General features: G+C 39.6%; 1 protein-coding gene across 7 annotated transcripts in view; it reads right to left on the bottom strand.

The window, feature by feature from the left end:
* Nucleotides 1-15,703, bottom strand: part of DCAF6 (DDB1 and CUL4 associated factor 6) — a 142,211-nt gene that overhangs the window by 46,329 nt on the left and 80,179 nt on the right. For 3 of the 7 annotated variants that reach the window (XM_032318047.1, XM_032318048.1, XM_032318053.1), the window contains exons 11-12: nucleotides 11,525-11,692; nucleotides 5,142-5,201 (exon numbers count right to left, since the gene is read on the bottom strand). The exons of 2 other annotated variants lie outside the window; for them this stretch is intronic. In XM_032318047.1, coding sequence (XP_032173938.1) covers nucleotides 5,142-5,201; nucleotides 11,525-11,692 — 228 coding nt within the window. The remainder of the gene's footprint in view (nucleotides 1-5,141; nucleotides 5,202-11,524; nucleotides 11,693-15,703) is intronic. 2 more of the 7 variants (XM_032318049.1, XM_032318050.1) reach the window with 1 other exon arrangement.

Here is a 15,703-nt window from a genome sequence, read left to right as displayed (position 1 = left end):
GCTTGTGCTCACTCTCTCTCCCTCTCTCTCTGACAAAAAAAAAAAATCTTTAAAAAAAAAAGATAAACTATACAGTGACTGCAATCAACCAATTCAATAACATGTAAACAGTGAAAGAAACCAAATTTTCCAGTGAAGAAGTCAATTACAATTTTTTTTAAAAAACCTCTTTTTTAAAAGATTTTATTTTTAAGTAATTTCTACACCCAATGTGATACTCTAACTTACAACCCTGAGATCAAGAGTCATGTGCTCTACTGACTGAGCCAGCCAGGTGCCCCAATTTTAAAATTTTGATCAGTAACATTTTTATCCCCAATAAAGAAACCCAAGAACTACTATGGGAAATGGAACAACATGTCCAAGTACTGGAGAGCTTGTGAGACGAACATGGTCAAATGGTCAAATTTGACGAAATGGTAAAAAAAAACCACCCTGAATTGTTAATTAAATAAATCTAAGTTTTTCTTAAAAATATGGATAAGAAATTTAAAGTATGGTTAAACAATCCTTAGAAACATATTCAGAAGGAAAACTTAATCAATGTGCTGTTCCCATTCTGCAGGATAAAATGGAGAACAGGAGTCTTGACAAAATCAAAACTTGAAGTCAGAGCATTATCTGAGGACAACAACTATCCCCCCCGTACCTTTAGCTCCTTTGATGGGGAGTCTTTCTTATTTGGTAAACATTCTCGGTTTGGGGCACACTCTTGCTTCCCGGGATATGGCTGAGCAGAGTGATTACTCGCTCGAAGAGACGGGAGTGTGAATCCCAGCTCCTTCACTCACCGGGCAAGTAGCTGGTTATCTTTCTGTCTCTTACTCTTCTTATACAACCTCTAATTCAGAGGAATGTTATAATAATTAAATAACACAATGCACAAAAACGGTAGGCTCAGTCTTTCTGAAAAGTCTTTTTAAAATAATGTATACAGGGGCGCCTGGGTGGCTCAGTGGTTTGGGCTGCTGCCTACGGCTCGGGTCATGATCTCAGGGTCCTGGGATCGAGCCCCGCATCGGGCTCTCTGCTCCGCAGGAAGCCTTCTTCCCTCTCTCTCTCTCTCTCTCTCTGCCTACTTGTGATCTCTGTCTGTGAAATAAATAAATAAAATCTTTAAAAAAAAAATAAATAAAAAAATAAAATAAAATAATGTATACAAATCAATGATTTAAAAAAAAAAAAAAAAGCTCAGTTTTGAAACTGTACCCCCACCCCCAGACATGACCTATCGTCTAACTTTTTTCTTAATTGAGCTTATTGGAAGATCATCTCCATACCAGTATTTCCACCTCTGAAACAAAAACCTCTCTTCTCTAACCGCTGCTCTCTGGCTTCTGCCTCCCCCGTACCAATGAAACCGCAAGGCCTCAACAATGGATAATCCACACATTTCCAAAGTCCAGAAACATTTCTCAGTCCTTTCCATAGCTGACGTCACTGCCTTCCACGTCGCCGCTGACCAGCTCCTCCTTGAACTTCTCTCTTCCCTGACTTGGCATTCTTTCGGCCCGGCCAATGTCTCTGCTCGCTCCTCTTCTGTCTCCTTAGCTGGATGCGTTTCTCTGCTTGCTCCTGTAGAGCAGACGCCGCTCTTTCACTGTGCCCTCTCTGCCTAGACAGCCTCCTCTGCTCCCCTGGTTTCAACCATCTGTAAATTCATTATTCTTTTTATTTTTTAATACTTTATTTATTTGAGAGGGAGAGAGAGACAATGAAAGAGAGAGAGCATGAGAGGAGAGAGGTCAGCGAGCGAAGCAAACTTCCTGCTGAGCAAGGAGCCCGATGTGGGCTTGATCCCAGGACTCCAGGATCATGACCTGAGTTGAAGACAGTCACTTAACCAACTGAGCCACCCAGACGCCCCTAAATTCATTATTCTTTTTTGCTTTTTTTAAAGGTTTTTTTTTTTTTTTAATTTGACAGAGAGATCACAAGTAGGCAGAGAGGCAGACAGAGAGAGAGACAGGAGGAGGAGGCAGGCTCCCTGCTTAGCAGAGAGCCCGATGCGGGGCTCGATCCCAGGACCCTGAGATCATGACCTGGGCCGAAGGCAGAGGCTTAACCCACTGAGCCACCCAGGCGCCCCCCTAAATTCATTATTCTTAATGTTTTTCTCCACCTCAGGCCTCTCTGGTGACCCCCCAGAAACATATATCCCCCAACGGTCTATAACATTTCTCCATTTGGGTATCTGAAGGTACTCCAAACTCAACATATCAAGAAAATCTCATGTATTTTTCCCCTCCCACATAACCAGCTGTTTCTCCTGAAATTCCTATCTTGGTTGATGGTATCACCACTATTACCCATCAAGACACCTGGATATGGTTCCCTCGTTCATTTTTAACTACTCCGTCTCAAGGTGCCATCAATTCTGTCTCTTAAGTATTTAAAAAATCTGTCCACTCTTCTCCCTTCCCACCACTGCTGCCTTACCTTGGACCCCATACCGTCTCTCATCGGACTGCTGCAACTGCCCCTACATGGCCTTGCAGTTTACAATCTTACCGCCCTCCAATCAACTGTCTATAATCCTGCCGAAATCATCTTTCCAATACGTAAACCCGCGTCTGCTTCTCTCAAGCTGAAATAATATTTATGGCATCCTACTGCTTAAAGAATTCAGTTACTCCCTCATTTAACAGATATTTACTGTTTTCACACAGAACAGATCTGGTGTTAGGCACTAAGTGTAATAGTGAATGAGAGCAATACTCAGAGAATACAGGCATCAAACAAAGCCTTACACGTGTGATCACACATTCTGACAAATGCCATGAACGAAAACAGCAGGTCCCAAAGAGAAAAAGAGCAGAGAATTACTCAAACTAAAATGTCATGTTACTTTTGAGAAAGAAATTTCTAACTGGGATCTGATGGGTAGAGAAAAGGATTTGGGGAGAGGGAATAGTAGATATACAGCTTTTGAGAGGGAGAGAAGCAGAGAGTATCAAAGGGACTACAAGCAAACCTGTTTGCTAAGAGCTGAGTCAGTGAGGGGGTGGCCTGAAATAAGGCTGGGGAGCCAAGGGCCGGGAGGTCATGCAGGGCTCTGTATACCAAGGTATGGGTTTAGGTTGCTTTGAAGGGCAAGGGGATACAATTAGAAAGTTTTAGGCAGATGAAGGACAGGTTTAGATTTATGTTTTTAAAAGTTCACTCTGGCTATTGCTGGGGAACAGGCTGTATGGCCTCAGTGGATACAAGGAGCCCAAGTAAGAGGCGGCTCCCTTAGTCCAGGTGAGAAAGACGGTGGTGGGCAGTTTCTCTAATTTTCATAAAAGTTATTTTTAGGTAATATAGGCCTGGGAATGTAGAAGTCCCCAGTACTTTAAAAGATGTCATCCTGTTAAGCAAAAATGCATGAAATAAAAACAAAAACAAAACAAAAAAAACCTCAGGATTTAATTCTTTAAAATATTTCTAACTCAGAGGACTTATCACACAGTTCATTGATGATTATGATGCAGCTTCTGCCAGGCCCGCTCAAGACTTGCCCTTTTATGTAACACTTCTACTGATATGACTAAAAGGCATATCATAGTTTACGCCAGAAAAACCGAGAACTACTTGATTTCTGCCGCCAAACAAGTCTACCTTAGTTAAGTGGCACCTCACCCAGGCCTTGATCCAAAAATCTGAGTGTTACCCTACAGTCATCTCTTTCGGCCATATCCCATATCATAAGTAAATTAAGTACCAAGTTAAACTGAATAAAAGATTCAATGTAATCTACGGAAATTATTCTATGAGATGAACAGAGTATGCAATCTGGCTACAAACTCTCTGGTAGTGATATACTATTTACATTCATATATCCTTACAAAAATAATTATTTGACTAGAGAGCAGTTTTTAACAATAGTACAATATATTACAATATGATATAATTGTACTTTACTGCAAGGGAATTATTCATCACTGTTAATACCTCTACAATAAATATATAGAGACAAAACATGCTGAATTTCTTACTTCTCAAATTCATTTACCAACTCATTCATCATTTGTTCATTCTCAAGAACAGAAAAACCTCCAGCAACACTTGTCATCTCAGGGCTATAGAGAATAATTTAAGACCAAAAGGAATTTATTTTAAAATTAGTTTCTGAATATGTCCAAGAAGACAGCTAAAATCAGATCTACTTCCCACTACTTCAGCAATATTTAATTTCCCAAATACTATCAGCAAATGAGTCATCCTACAGGTGTAAACTTTTCAGCCAACTAAAGCTTATGGCCTGAGGGCTGAGTTATTTTTTTTTTAATTTTTTGAAAAATACTTATAAAGTCCAATAAACAATCATTTGTCATTTTAAATAGAGAAAAGGGAATGTTATTTAAATTATTCTTGATAACTTAACATCAACTTTTTCTACCCACTGCATCACAATGCATTCAGAATTGTCCAGGGAATTCTGAGGGGCAATGATAAAGCTGTTGCCCTAATTCTAAAAGTCCATTTGTTTGGTTTGTCTTCCTCTACCAATCCGTTTCTGTGCTCTATGTGCTCTTCTAGTAATAGAGCCTGACAAATAACCTCATGAGGCTGTGCTCACAGCTCTCGGGTTGATCTCATTCCTCTCCCACTACAAAAAGTGCGAGTGTGAGTGGAAGCTATTTCCCCTTCTGATTGATGGCTCCAAAGCTTATCTCTGAGTTCACAGCAGTGCTCCTTACAGTTAAAGCTATCAGGAGTTTGGTCACTCCTGAGACATAAAACCAAGTATCATTACGACAGCGATCTGGTAATAGAGAATATTACTGCATTATATAACCTTTTCTAAATCAGCCACTAGGTAACATGGTAGCCTCATATTCACAATTCTATACAATTTCATGATACCTAGAATTTTTAAAAATGGATATAGCTTATATCCATTACAATATTATTATAAAAAGATAATTTAAAGTTGGCATAAGGGCCAAAGGTAGAAATTAACTTAGTTTACGTAGAAGATAATTTGTAGAGGCCAAGGAAGACCTTTGTACCCAAAACTACCTAGGGTCATTTAGCCCACAAAATACCCACTACCAGACCATAATCAAAATGAAATGCTATGAGGAAGTGAGAGAGAGCTGGGTTTATGCAATAAAGCTACGGCTGGATGGGCAGAGCGCATCTCCTGTCGCACGCACCCTGTTGCTCGTCAAGTGACATGGATCCGAGCTGTTTGTTAACCACAGAAGAAGGAGAATCTGAAACAAAAATGAGATTTCAACTTAAAAGTAAGCAGTAGAAAACTGCACAGCAAAGTCATGATCAACTCTAAGCTTAAGACAAAGGTCTAAGGGTGGGGAACAGAAGCCAGTACGGTGATGTATTTCCTAAGCAGTGAGTCAGCGGCCGTGGGCTTCAGACAGGTTATTCCACACAAGCATTTAGCAACGCTGACAATGAGTTAAGAAAATAGTCTTCTACTTCCATGCATATACCTTTTATCAAATTCAAGTTTAGCATAGGTCAAGGCAGATAAAATAAAACTAGAGTATCTCCTTCACTAAACAGAAGACTCCTTCCCCTTCTCGAACCCCTTCCCAGCTCCTTAAGGATGGCTTTCATTCTGGACTGAGCATTCAAAGCATGAAATGAGATGCTTGCTATGCTTTGCTAGGTATTGCACCTTGAGTTGAAAATAGGAGCCCAAGTGAAGATGTCAGACAAAGAAAATAGTTTATAAGAGAAAAATCAATGAAGTAATTGCCATTACAGAAATATAGACAATGTTGGAAATTCTAAGATATGTTATGCATATAACAACTATACTCTGTTGAAGGCTTAGGTTTCTTTAGGTGCCTGGTGGGAAAAGAAAAAGAGAAAAGGAGTAGGTTTAATGGTCTGAGCTTTGTGCTTTCCACCCTGGCTTTAAATAGAACATTTAATTTTTTATCCTTTTGATACACTGAGTTTCTGTGTAAGAATCTGTCCTATAAATGTGTTCTACTGTTTGGAAAACACTGATACAAAGAAAGGCAGCATGGTCAAATGGAAAGAGCGCTCATCCGGGGTTAGTGAGTTTTGATTCTAAACCTGGTTCTGACAATAATTAGCTATGTGACATTTTTAGATCTAAGCTTCACCTTTCTTCCTGGTCATCCCAGGGAACTAGTAACTTAAGCAAGGCATTGGAGAACAGAAGGAGGTGGCTACCAAGTCCTCGCTTGAGTTTCAGTGTCCAACAGGGCAATATGAAAAGGGAATATGTAGATAATAAGCACAGCTCTCTCCTAAATGTAAGAATAATTCCCATCTCTAATCTCCTGTGCTCCAGTTCTTAGCAAATATTAGTAAGACAAAAACCTTGCACTTTTGGATAACCACCAGTTTCTATTCATCATGCCTTTATTTCCCCAAAAATAGACAAAATATTTTGAATTGAGAGTGTTCTTAACCTGATGGCTAAGAAAAGTTTTTCAATATATCTTGGATTCTCTGCAATTTTATATCACCTGATTGCTTCAATTTCTACACTTAAAAGTCTGAATCTTGGGGCCACTCCTATCAACTGTAAATCGTCTACCTTCTGATACAACCCGTCTGCTCAGAGACTTCTGTATTACTAGATTCTGATAAAGCATGTGCATTATCTGGGTAACAGCTCCGACTTAGGCTTACTTATCTCTTCATCAGAATGGTCAGTTTAGCAAATCTGGACAACACACGCACGAAGAAGAAAGAACGGCAGTACGTCATCAGTTCCTGAGTCTATCCAGGCTCTACTTTCCCTTATAAAACTTCTCATTTAAGCATTTTAGACTTAGATACAACATTCCTACCACGTTGTTTTTTCAAGAACAGGTAAGTTGGTCTCTAGAGACAACCAAAATTATATTCCCTACAGTAAAGAAAAACATAACAAAAACTTGAGTCACAGTGAAATAAATATTGGAAAATCCTCCTAGAAAATGTCTTATGAATATTTTTTTGTCTCTTTGTATTTGTTATACATTTCACTGTGTTCTCATTTATAAGAGCCCTCAGAAAACTATGAACCTATCAGGGACTCATTTAACGAATACGGAATTTTCAATAAATATTATGTAATGTACACATCTTATAAAATGAAGTGCATCCTATCTAACTTCTTAGAGTTTAGGAAAGAATATGTCTTTAAAAAACGCACTGATGGAGGATTTAGAATGCTGTCACTGCCTCAAAATTATGGATTTTTCAATCTCTTTAATGATTCAAACTATTAGCAAAGTTTATGTTAAAATAGAAAGACAGTATTAAACAAGAAGGGTTTCCTTATTGGTTTTCAGCCTCTCACAACTGTATGTATCTGGGGAATCATTTGTTGTTCCTCCCATCCTGAAAAACCAATCTTTAAGAAGAAATCCTATCATTGCTTCTATTCCATTTTTAATCTTGGGTACAATGCAAACTGGTTTTGGAAGGATTATTTTTCTGTCACATAAACATCTGAAGTAACATGTTTTTATACCACAAGATATTCATAAATACAATACCTATAAGTTCTAACTTATAGAAATATTTCCAAATATTAATACAGTAAAATTAGCTCAATGCTGACTGCTTCAGCTGTCTGCATGCTCTACTCCATTTCCCTGTAAAATATCTTTCAGAAAGCACCATTACAAAGTAAAAATCAGACCATATGGTCTACTGATAACGTACTGCAAAATGCAACATGGTTGGTCTAGTTATTGGAAGTGTTTAGAATTATTAACATAATTTTTAAGGTAGAGATAAACTTTAGGCAAAAACTCAGTCAGTGCTGAGCTCAAGGTGTCTCAGGGTCAATTTCCGTTTATTTAAAAAAAAATTATATTTTGGTTTTGAAAAAAACTCTTTAGAATTTTCTGAATTTTCTCATCACAATTTTTCAATTGTAGACAAAATAAGGAATTATAGTCTTAAAGGTAAATAACAGGTACTCATCAGCCAGACTTCTGGGTTCAATTTTGGCTTTTCTACTCAGTTATACTATAATCCTGGACAAGCCATTTAAGGTCTATATGTCTCAGTTTCTCCATCTGTAAAATGGGGATAATCATAGTATCTACCACATACTGTTCTGGTGAAGACTTAATGAGATATCTAATGTAAACTACTTAGCACCGAGGAAAGGGTCAATTCATGTTATTATTACTTGCCTGTTTTTCAGAAACATGATACTGAATGAGAAGTAATGACAGGAAGCTTCCCAAGTCTCAAGCGCTCATTAAAGGTCGGGAAGGACTAAAGAACTAGACCAACATCACACCTGACTTACCAACCACTAATGCTATAAAACAGGATCGAATGCATCCACTTGAGAAGTGCTATGCGTGACTGTCGCCACAGGACAGTGGGGAGTTGGGTGCTGTATAGCGCCTGCTTGCACAGGATCGGGTAAGTGCTGATTTTTTCCAATATGGCTCAGTTTTGAAAAGCCCTTTTTGAAAAATAATCACCAATGTTTTATACCCTTTTGGGGTATAAAACTTACTTCTTTCTTTTCCAATCAGCAAAACCGTGCCATAAAGTGAAAAAACAGTTCCTACCTGACCCTCTCTAGGCTGGCTCCATGCTCCAGTGGGGCTCTGTGGTGGTCAGGCCAGTAGAGCAGACTCCACAGGGGCTGTCACTCTGAGCAGGAGCCAGCAGCCCAGGACTTCTGGGGGACCTGGAATGGAAAAAAAGAGTTGGGTTTAAAACCAGCACTGTGCCGACTGCCTCCGCCACAGCTGTTTCTGGCACGTCTTTACAGCTCACTCAGAACTCCGAATGCGGTCAGCTGTATACGGCTGGGGCACGAGCTAATTCTGAGGTAGCAAGTGAAAGATACCATAATTAAGATAGTACATTATTGTGTGCTGCTCTACTTAGGAGTATAAAAATTTTATGCAGTATTGTCTACCCCAACCTTGTGCTCTCTGTAAATCATGGCAGGCCAGACTATCTAAATAAAACAATAACTGGGAAACTGAGACATAAAGCAGCCAAATGACCTGTCCAAGCTCATCCAGTCACAGGAACAGGCTAAGAAGGCAACCAGTCTAACACGCGAGCAGTAATCTGCTGAAGGCAAATCCATCTCTTTATCATTTAAAAAAAAAAAAATCACTGAAAATCACTGAAAGCCTAGAAACAAGTCATGAAGTATTTCCTAAAAGCCTAGAAAAAATTCTTAGTTTTTTAGCTTAAAAAAGTAAAAATATTTTATTTATTTGCTTATTTTTTAGTAAAAGTATTTTAACGTGATATATTCTGACTCTGAAAAATGAAATTTTTAGAACTTAGCTATGGTCGGTCAATTAATGTCCATAATACAAAGACAATACTGTATTTATTCATTAAGTTTAAGAACATGTTTTGTTATTCAAATAAAACCTTATTTCCCTGTTGAATTTCATAAATTTAATTCCTATTCTGTGTTTTTATAATTTGTGTGTTCTGAAAAAATAAATTTTGCATTAAGCCTAATCAGTTTTCCTCATATCCATAAATGGACAAATTATAGATAGATTATATTGGTTGTTCTTTGTAACAAACTATGTATGATTTAACTTTTTCTCATTTAATTACTACACAGTGTTCCTGTCACAACTGAGGACAGAGTAAAAGCAGCATTATGAAATGAACCCAGGATGCGTCACAGATCAGACGTACTAGGGTCTCATAGGAATGCTATGCTGAAAGCATAGGCTACACAAGAAGTACTTCACCTTGTAGGCGAAGGAACGACACACAATCGTTCTGACACTAGAAGTCGCTACTACTGGCCATGGAGACAGGCTCAGCGGCCCCAAGATGTTGTTCAAAAACAAAGTAAAGGTTAACACATTTCTCAACCTCAAAATGAGGCAAAGTGTCTACGGAACTTTGGCTTTTTAAAGACTGCCACAAAAAGACTGATTACCAAATTAGATACTATTTAATGAGAAGGATACTCAGAGTTGGTAAAATAGCATCTCACTTCACAGAGACCACATAATCACTCTAAAGCTTCCTGGCTATAAAAAAAGAACCTGGTTGAATTCAAATTGGTAAGCTAGATATGAAAGGCTGAGTTTAAAAATATTTTTCTAATGTCTACAATGTACAAATGTAGATAGTTTTGTATTTCGCACTCAAGCTCACTCTAATACTTGGTTTGTTACCTGTTAACTTCAGTATTTTAAAAATATGTATATACGTAGGTGCATTTTAACTTCCTACTTATTTGGTTTTTACGTTGCATATTTTTTCCTTTGAAACACATAAGCTACAGTTTTGTATATAGCACATAATCATAGCAAAATGTCTTATTCTTAAATGTCATGACTGTAACTTAACCGAACTCTCCAGTTAGTTTCAAGTATAGGAAAAAAAAATATGATCAGAGACCTGGGCTGATACTCCTTCCACTAATGTAACACTGAATTAAAAATCAAGTCCAGAGTTTATTCCAAACATCGTATCTATATTATAGTTATTTAAATCTGTTTCATTCACCATGATATTATACAATGTGCTTTTGTTGTCAACACTTAGTGGAACAGATATTTATATAGTGGATACTGTTCAGTTCTACCAATATACAAACAGATTCCAAGCAGTTAAATTGGAGTTCTCAAAGTAATTAAATAAATACCCTAACTCATCACTCCTTAGGGTGGCGAAACAAAGTAGTATATCAAATTATCATAATCTCATTAGTATGAGAACCCAGCTACACTCTAGTTCCTAAATAAAAGATTTGTAGCATTTACGATGTAGTACCTATACAATAAGATGTATAGTACCTAACATCCATCTTGAAAGAATTAAATTGACAGATTATCTTGTGCTGTGTCTTTCACTGGTTACGTCAACAAATGTTTGTTGAGCATCAGGAGCTCGCTGGCATAAACAAACTAGGCCATTAAAATGCTCAAAGAAAGAGAGAGAGGCACTGACCATCCCTGTCTATCAGAGTTCTACAGCACAGGAACAGGAACATGAGGCTCGGGGGCATTTCTGCTGCCCTATATATCAGAAAGTTGACTGTGTATACAAGGAGTAAGTAAGCAAATATTGAAGAAAATAATTACAGGAGGGGATAACTGAGTCAGCATGCTGGTTTGGCAGAACAACACTGTAATTCTAAAATCTAGGATCACACTCCATTCCCAGGAATACTGGTTAATTTCCACAGGAACAACGAAAGAACAACAACCACCAGGGGCCATAAGCACAGATATCAATTCAGCATATAAGAAATTCCAATAAAAATATCAAAGCAGGCTCTGAATTCAGTAGATTACTCGAAAGTTGCTCATCTGCTATAAAAGTAATAATAAACATCAGCCCCCTCCCAGAAGTATTACGAGTAAAATTATGGCTTATAATTTTATTCATCTCTCTGGCAAATACTGCTGCCAAAACCTGTCCCTCCAGCCGTGGGATGACGAACACCCTCTGCGCAGGACAGGGAGGGACAAGCTGCCAGCGCCACCAGCCCTTGCGGAAGGCGAGGAGGGAAGCATCTCGTTAACAGTAGCAGTGTTAAAACACCAACTCCACCAGCTGCGTGAGGACACTTGACGTTAATAACCTGAAGCCTGCGGGTCCTGTGAAGAGCCCTCGGGAGAGGACTGCTCGGAAGTGGAAGGCCGCTGGGCGCACGCAGCCAGTTCTTGCTGCCTCTGCTGCTCAGCCCTCTTAAGCCTCAGCTGTTGCAGGCGCTTGCGGAGCAGAGCTATCTCAGGCCCCCGCAAGAATTCTGACGCAGGCAGGAAAGGAAAGGTGAAAAGACAGCAGTGAAACAGAAAACAGGAAGAATCTGATTATACGTTAAAGAGAGAAGAATATACACAAAATACATGTCTCATGGAGGAAACAAATTACTTACAAAAAATGAGTGACCTTTAGTTAGGAGACGATGACATATTCTAATGCTTGTTTAACTATAACGAATCACACACATAGTTCTCTGAGAGTGAAAATAAAGTCTTCCATAAACGAAACATTTTAAAATGAATATTCCTTTCTTCACTAATTTCATCTTTTTCTAACAAAATGATACCAAGTAAAATTGGAAAATATCAGTTATCTAATCTATATACAAATTATTAACTTCAACCATATAATTAAAATTCAATTAAAATCATGAAAAAGTTATATATTTGTAAACAGTTCTTGGAATTCACTAATGAAGAACTCTTTAAAAGTCAAAATTACATATATTTTTCAGCTAAAATATTTCTCTTTATATTGGAAATGTCATTTACTTTTTTTAAGCTAAAATTATCTACATAATCCTTAATATGTTCTTAGCACAACGGTCACAGATAAAAGTGGGAATGTCACGCAGAATTCTGCAGGTACACTGGCGTGCCTACTATCTCTGAGGCACTGTTTTTGGCTCTGGGGAGAAATAAACCATTGAACAAACTAGTCCCTACTCATGTGGAGATTATGTTCAGAAAGGAAGACAGACAGCAGTGAACTCACACACACACACATGTAATATACATGTATGTGTTGGTGTCAAACAGGGACAACTGGTGTGAAGCAAACTGAACAGGACCAAGGGAAGGGGACAGTAGTGGAGGGCGGGTTGCTGTTTTCTGTATGGTCGGTAAAGAAGGCTTCTCTCCCAGGGGATTTTTGGACAAAGACCTTAAGGAATGAGAGAGTCGACCACACGGGTTTCTGGAGGGAGTGTTCCAGGTGGAAAGAAGAGCGTGTGCAAATGCTGAGGAGGAAGTGTGTCTGGGGGTGAGCTAGACCAGAGAGGGGATGGCGGAAGAGTTTGCTGAGAGGTGAGAGGTAGCATGGTCCCAGCGTTTTTGGCGCCGTAACAAGAAACTAAGAGCTGTCACTTACTGTGACAGGGAAAAGAGGTGGAACAAGCAGTAGCAGAGGGAAGAGGAGAAGCAACAGATATCCCAGTGGAGACCCTGAACAGGGACTGAATGTAACAGTGTAGACTGGGGGTCGCTGGTGACATTACCCGAAGCCACCCAGAGTGTAAGCGATAACGGAGACATCTAAAACCTGGACTCTGGAGTGCTCGTGTTTACCAGGAAGAGAAATCTCTGGACACAGTGAGGAGGAGAAGCCAGGAGAAGGCTGGAGGACTGAGCAAGCACACCCTGCGGGCTGGGACGGAAGCAGGTCAGGAGGGTGGGGGGAGCGGCTGCGCGGAATGCCGCGATACAGTGGACAAGACACTGCACTGTGGAGTCCCTGACGACCTCGATGACCAAGAGCGGTTTCCGCAGAAATCGCAGGGCCCAAACCCAGACTGAACAGGTTCCAGAGAAAGAGAAGGTAATACAGCAGACACAACGTATATATGCCCTCTCCAGAAGACCCGCTGCTAATGGAACAGAGAAACCGATGACTGCTGGTGGGGAAGGAGAGTTCCAGGAGGCTTATCTGTTGTCTGCTAGTGGACGATGTTTAATCGAGGGAAGGGAAAGAGGATGCATGAGAAGAAGTGAACAAGTGCAGGAATGACGTCCTTGGGAGACCGAAAGAGACCAGCTGCAGGGGGTAAGGGGAGGGGTTGGTTTTTTTTATTTATTTGTTAAGATTTTTTGGGGGGGGACAGAAAATGACACAGCGAGAGAGGGAACACAAGCAGGGGGAGTGGGAGAGGGAGAACAGGCTTCCCGTAGAGCAGGGAGCCCGATGCAGAGCTCGATCCTAGGACCTTGGGATCATGACCTGAGCCAAAGGCAGACGCTTAATGACTGAGCCACCCAGGTGCCCCGAGAGACTGCTGTTCTGTTTTGTTTTTCAAGATTTTATTTATTTATTTGACAGAGAGATAGAGAGCACAAGTAGGCAGAGCGGCAGGCAGAGGGAGAGGGAGAAACAGGTTCTCCGCGGAGCAGGGAGCCCAATGTGGGACTCGATCCCAGAACCCTGGGATCATGACCTGAGCCAAAGGCAGCTGCTTAACAACTGAGCCACTCAGGTGTCCCAAGAGACTGGTTTTAAACAAAAACTTGATCCATTCTAACCAAAGGCAAGGCAGAGAGTCCACAGTTGCTGATCTGATGGTGAAGGTACTAGGAATTTTGTGTCTCTCAGTGACACCAGAAGGAAATGACACCAACTGTCAAACAACTTTGAGCCCCGTTTACATAGATCATAAGGTGCAAATTTATTTTATTGTTTCACCAATCAATCATGTTAGAGATAATAACGTCTTGTTACCATGACCTCTACTTATAAAAAATTTTATTCTGTCAGTCAAGTGGCAGTTAAGATTAAGCAAACAGTTCAAGTGCTATCATAGTCTCTCAATGCCAGCTCCTCCTCGAAAGTTCTCCAGTGCCAAGCAGAACAGTGTCACTGACTAAATGCATCCCGATCCTCCACGGCACGGTGCCTTCTTTTCAGGGATATACACACACCTTATTTCCTGACAGCATGCATAATAGCAATACTTCTAGCAATATAAAATAAATAATTATTATGCACCCACAAAGTTTATTTTACACATGTCATGTTTTGCTAAGAAAACAGAAAAAATATAGAAAAATCACTTGACTTTATTGCTGTTTCAAACCCTCTCTCTTATGTTGCCAAATGCTTTAAGGGAATAGAAGACTCTCCACCCAGAACCACTAGGTGCTAAGAGTAAGCAGCATGCTCTTTAACGTGGAAAACCAAGATTCAATGACAATAATGTCACGAACTATCTATTCAGCACTTCCAGCATTTTTAAAAGAACAACTTGTTTGTTTACTTCTAAGGCTGGCTGCATGTGACTTTTTCTCCCCTGGGTTAGAACGAAAAATGAGGCTATGGAAGGAAGTCGCCACACAGCTAACCAGGGAGGCCAGCACTACAAGCTCCAACCAGAATAAGCAAACTCAACAATCGGACGGAACAACAGTATTGCTAGCAGTCAGAAACATTACAGGCAGGTAAGATACACACACATTACATACTTTAAAAAATGTACAATTTATAATGTGAATAAATGCATTGAGGATTAGTGTTTGTTAATATTAACACGAACCAAAATGGAAAGAGAATCTATGAATACTTTGGGTTAAATTTTAAAAACAAACAAAAAAACCCTCAACAATGTTGAGGAATATCAGGAATTCCTAAAAGGAAATTTGTACTTCCGTCTCCTGAAACAACCTACACTATTCTTGTTTACTTCTCAAAGACTCCAGGCTAATGTCCCTAAGGAGTCAACTCCCACTGAAACTCTGGTTGACCTGACAAAGGTCCACTTGGCTCTAACCTCATGCCCTCCCTCTCCAAAACAGGTGTTATGTCCTGGAGACTGGATTATTTCTGTATCTAAACTGGTGGTCTTTATCTGCCTTCTGTAGATACATCCTCCAGTCCCAATTTGCTTCTTGCCCAGGTGATCCTTATGCATTTTTCTCTCAGAACTGTCACTCCTTTATTGACTTCCAAGTTCCTCTGGTCTCTTCTTTGGTCTCTCCAAAGTTACCATTAACCCAATATTTCCACTTGTTTCTAATCTATGCATTGCCTCTACCTAGACTGACTAGACCCTGGCACCCTTTAAGGAACCTATAATCTGGATATTTGGGCTTTGAAAGTTTTGCTTTGCTATGCTGTACAACAGAGTTCTTAGTTCCCAACAATTTTTCTACAGAGCTCAATTTAGCTATAAAGATTCTGAATAGACCTATATAAATTTGTAAATCTGGACAATTATTTGTAAACAGGCAGGAATTCACAGATAAGACATATCAGATACTACGTTAAAGAAACTAAATTCTCATGGTCT

The sequence above is a fragment of the Mustela erminea genome, chromosome 17 (genome assembly GCF_009829155.1).
Source record: "Mustela erminea isolate mMusErm1 chromosome 17, mMusErm1.Pri, whole genome shotgun sequence".
In the NCBI taxonomy this organism is placed as follows: Eukaryota; Metazoa; Chordata; class Mammalia; order Carnivora; family Mustelidae; genus Mustela; species Mustela erminea.
This window is presented reverse-complemented; position numbering and strand designations above follow the sequence as displayed.